The sequence below is a fragment of the Anarrhichthys ocellatus genome, unplaced genomic scaffold (assembly GCF_004355925.1).
Source record: "Anarrhichthys ocellatus isolate YVR2014 unplaced genomic scaffold, GSC_Weel_1.0 scaffold23, whole genome shotgun sequence".
Taxonomy (NCBI): domain Eukaryota; kingdom Metazoa; phylum Chordata; class Actinopteri; order Perciformes; family Anarhichadidae; genus Anarrhichthys; species Anarrhichthys ocellatus.
Genome location: NW_022280053.1, coordinates 3,744,354 through 3,748,420, shown reverse-complemented (window position 1 = coordinate 3,748,420; position 4,067 = coordinate 3,744,354). Strand labels below are relative to the sequence as shown.

The following is a 4,067-nucleotide window of genomic DNA, read 5'->3' as shown; positions in this document are numbered from 1 at the left end:
ACAATATTCCTCAATGTGCATTTTTTTTGTGCCAGATGGGATTTTTTTTATATTCGGACAAAACAGCTTTCAATGTTAGGAATATACATAGCAAAAGTCAGTTTAAAACATTTATGTGACTCTTTGTTTTTCCTTTTTTAACAATATTACAGAACACATTGAGGCACATGAGGGAGCAAGGTGGCACAGTGTAGATGTCTCAGGTAGATGAATAACAACTCAACATGGCTCTCTTTCTTTGCCATGGAGGCCTTAAGCAAGGCCTGCTGCTGTTAGCTGATTAGTTTAGTTGTCTTGTTTCAACTATATTTCAACTTCAACTTTAAATTGTCACATCCATACATACATGACATTTGATCTATGTATATAACCCATCCTGAGCATTTTAGAAGCTGTGGGCTGCTGTAAAGAGCCCAGGGAGTAACTCTGACATGCGAACAGTAGGAGCCAGCGATCCCACCGCCAACTTTGTGATTTAAGGACAACCCAGGTCAATCTCCTGAGTCACAACCGCCCCAATGCAGTGGAAGTATAGCAACTTTAGTTGGCCTTATTATACCAGAATCAGAATCAAATTAATTGACCGGGTGTATCTACACATACAAAGATATTCCAGAGATTGCAGTTGCCAGTATATATTTTAACATACCAGAGCTGATGTGTTACATCTATCTAAAATAACAACCCTACAATGAACTCTTCTTTCATTAGGATTATCTGTGGCTGAATTATCATATAAAAGTCATGCATGAAAACTCTTTTATAAACTCTGACAGCAAAAAAAGTTAAGTTATATATAATTACACATATATATTTGTATATATACTCATATATTTATTGTATGTTACTTGTAACAAAAATAAATTATCCTCTTTAGTTATGCTAAAGTTGTTATGTCTTTGCCAACATGCTATGTGGTCCTCGATCAACTCGCGAGATCATCTGGCTCGCGGAGCTTTGGTTTGGCACGTGTGCTGTTCCTTTTTTTTTTTTTTTTTTTTTTTAAAGTGTGGCTCTCAGCTGCCGAGGCGGATGATGATGATGATGGCGGAGCTGGTTCAGGGACAGGCCTCGGTGGCTCAGCCCGGAACGAAAGATGACTTCGCAGACACGATACGCCGGGTCCGACAGGTAAAATGCTCTCCAGCGAACACACGTGTAGCGCTTTCGGACCACAAACAACGTGTTTGCATGTGGAGCAGGGCAGGACTGTGGTCGGGGCACCCCGGACCCCCTACTATACAACACTCCTCATGTACCCAGCAAGCTAGCAAGCTAACGTTAAGTAGCCGAGGCAGCATAGCTGAGAGGACAGATTAGAGTTTACACGGGACACGAGACGCGTTAAGTAACCGAGGAAAAGCTGTCACAACAACCACACAAACCACGTCTGACGCAAAACACGGAGGCCTCTCATTATGTCGAAGTTTGTGCAACTTTAGTAAGTTAAACCGACACACTGCAACCTGTTGTGAAGCAACATAAGTTGCAGTTAGCTTAGCTAGCTAATTTACTATCACAAGTTTGATACCCTGCAGCTTGACCCGCCACGTGACCATGGCTAATATTACGTTTAGACGTAAATCCTTAAACGCCGAGCTGCCTGACACGCTGTCAATAAAGTTAGCATGCTAGTTCTTGGTCCTGAGATAGCTTCTGTATAACCGGCTGTTGCCCAATTAAAAGAGACGCACTTTGAGCTTAAAAGGGGATCACGTGCAATACTAACGTCCATCCCCCGTCTTTAACTTAACAACGAGCTCGTGTTTAAAACTTGAAACGTGTTTTTTTGCGTAGTAGCATACATGCGAGTAAGCTAGCTAGGAGCTGGTGCTAGCTAGCTAGCTAGCTAGCGTGTGTGGCACTGTGTCCCAAAAGGCAGCGTCGGAGTAAGGCCATGTAGTGTAACGTCATCTGTTCAAATAAGCCCCCCTCCACTCCTCCTGTGGAGCACATTTGTTTTTTTCCACTGCTGCCTGGAAAATACCAGAAAATATAATTTAAAACTTCCAATCTGCATTTCACTGCTCCCCTGTTTACCTGATATTTACTAGTTTCAGATCGTGACTGTAGTCACTGTAGTTTAGGCCACCATTAAGTTGATCAATAGAAGGTAAGTATTTCGCTGACTGCTGTTAATACAGTGTGAATTGGACTTTAGTCACACAGCTACCAGTTAATCTTTCCCCCTGTGTAGATTATGTCCATAACAGCCAAATTTGTCCCTGCGTGTTTTAATCCCGTAATTCATACGATGGTAAAAAAGATGTTTAAATATCTTGCATAACAGATACTGAGTTTAATGCTCATTATTAGTGAATTTGGGAACATGTAGTCCAATTTTGAGTCCACCCAGATACAAACGTGACGTGTGAAGTAATCCCTCCTTCCTCCACTTTCTCACATGTATGCTTCACACCACGTTCACAACATCTCAGATTAAAACAAAAAGCTTCATGTCGGCCTCTTAGCAGTGACAACAAGTAGGTTACGAGGGATTTAGTTGTGGTTATCTACCTCTCACTCTTTGATCATTAATTGCAGAAGGGCCATAGATACTGCTGTTAATAATCAAAGACTATCATCAGAATGAATCGCATATTAACCCTCGTAAAAAGTTATGTATATCTGCCACACTGTTCGTGGCTGGTGTTGCATTGTGGATTGTTGCACGCCTCCATGTACTTTATAGAAAAGGGAAGTCTTCTTGTTGGTTTTGCGTGTTATCATATGACATTGATGCAGCAGAAGTCTGAGAGATAGGAAGTGGAGGCCTTGTTTAATGCTTCTTTACACTGACGTGTATGTTAGCTGTTCCCACAGATGCAGTTAAAGGTGTCACGGGTTCTCTACTTAAATCTTTAAGCTGCATGAGCTGAAATTGCTTTGCAATGTATTTCATGTAAACTGATGAAAACGTACACACCAATTCATGCATTACATGAAGACCACATCGAGTGAATCGTGTAGCTCTGTGACCGAACAGTTGTGCCACAGCGCCCAATGGACAAGGTGTTCTCGGACCCTAAATTTAAACCATACATACTTTGGTTCCCATGAACCCACATGTCACAGGATTTCCTTTCTGGAATAGTTTGCTGGATAGTTTGTTCGGGACACTTTGACATAAAATCCAACAGACTGCGTGACTGTACTTGACCTGACTGCTGCAAGACGCCTCTGTAGCTAATGCTTATGTGCACACGAATGCATCTTTATGTACTACACTCGGGTAAATCTGCATCAGACAAAGTAAAATTTGTCAAAATAGGTTCTTTGATCCTCAAAGCTGGCAAGACTTCATTTATCTGATCGAGGTAGTTTATTTTAAAGATCTTAGTGACCCTAATCAACGATAATTCATTACACCTAAGACTCCGTCTATAATAAACAGTTTAAAATTATGCAAAAAAAAGTGCGTCCACACCAGCATTTTCAGGTCGATTTCACAGAACAATAGAAAAACTGCTAATTCTCTTCATCTTTCTTCCCTTTTTAGTTATTAAATAACAAAATTGTGAATCGCAGCCACCATCTGGCAAGGAGTGGGCCGGTTAGCCCTCCGTCCATCCCCCTCCTGCTCTCTGTGATCCCCTTTACTTTGTTTTATACAGAGCGCGATTAAGTTCATATTAACATAGTTTTGCTGTATGCATGCGTTTGAATCATTGCGTTGATTATAAACTCGGTGTATGCTGGTGGAACTTACTAGATATTTGCCTCGCACTGAACAAGCAATAGATAAGCGTCTATTGAATCATGTTACAACAGTGTTTTGATCAACAGTAACCGCTTTAGTTTGTAATTAATAAAACAAGATGCAACATGTCAATACAAATACTGTGAAATCCAATAACAACCTACAACCATACTATTCTGGACACGCCTTATAAAACGGGTGATTTGGGAGATATTACTCTGGTATCTGCTCAGCTGTAGTGAAATATAACTCGGGAGTAAAACTAATTAAACTCAAAAGTTTTAAGCATTTTCTTGAGTATTGACTTCCATCTAAATGCTATTGAGGCTGCTCGACATACGATGTCATGGAAAACAGCAGCCCCCCC

At 40.9% G+C, this 4,067-nt stretch overlaps 1 protein-coding gene across 5 annotated transcripts in view; it reads left to right on the top strand.

Annotated features, from left to right (window-relative positions):
• Window positions 1–1,014: 1,014 nt before the first annotated feature.
• Window positions 1,015–4,067, top strand: part of fubp3 (far upstream element (FUSE) binding protein 3) — a 17,306-nt gene continuing 14,253 nt past the window's right edge. For all 5 annotated transcript variants that reach the window (XM_031860186.1, XM_031860187.1, XM_031860185.1 and 2 more), the window contains exon 1: window positions 1,015–1,131. In XM_031860186.1, the coding sequence (XP_031716046.1) occupies window positions 1,033–1,131 (99 nt within the window). In that variant the 5' untranslated portion in view covers window positions 1,015–1,032. The remainder of the gene's footprint in view (window positions 1,132–4,067) is intronic.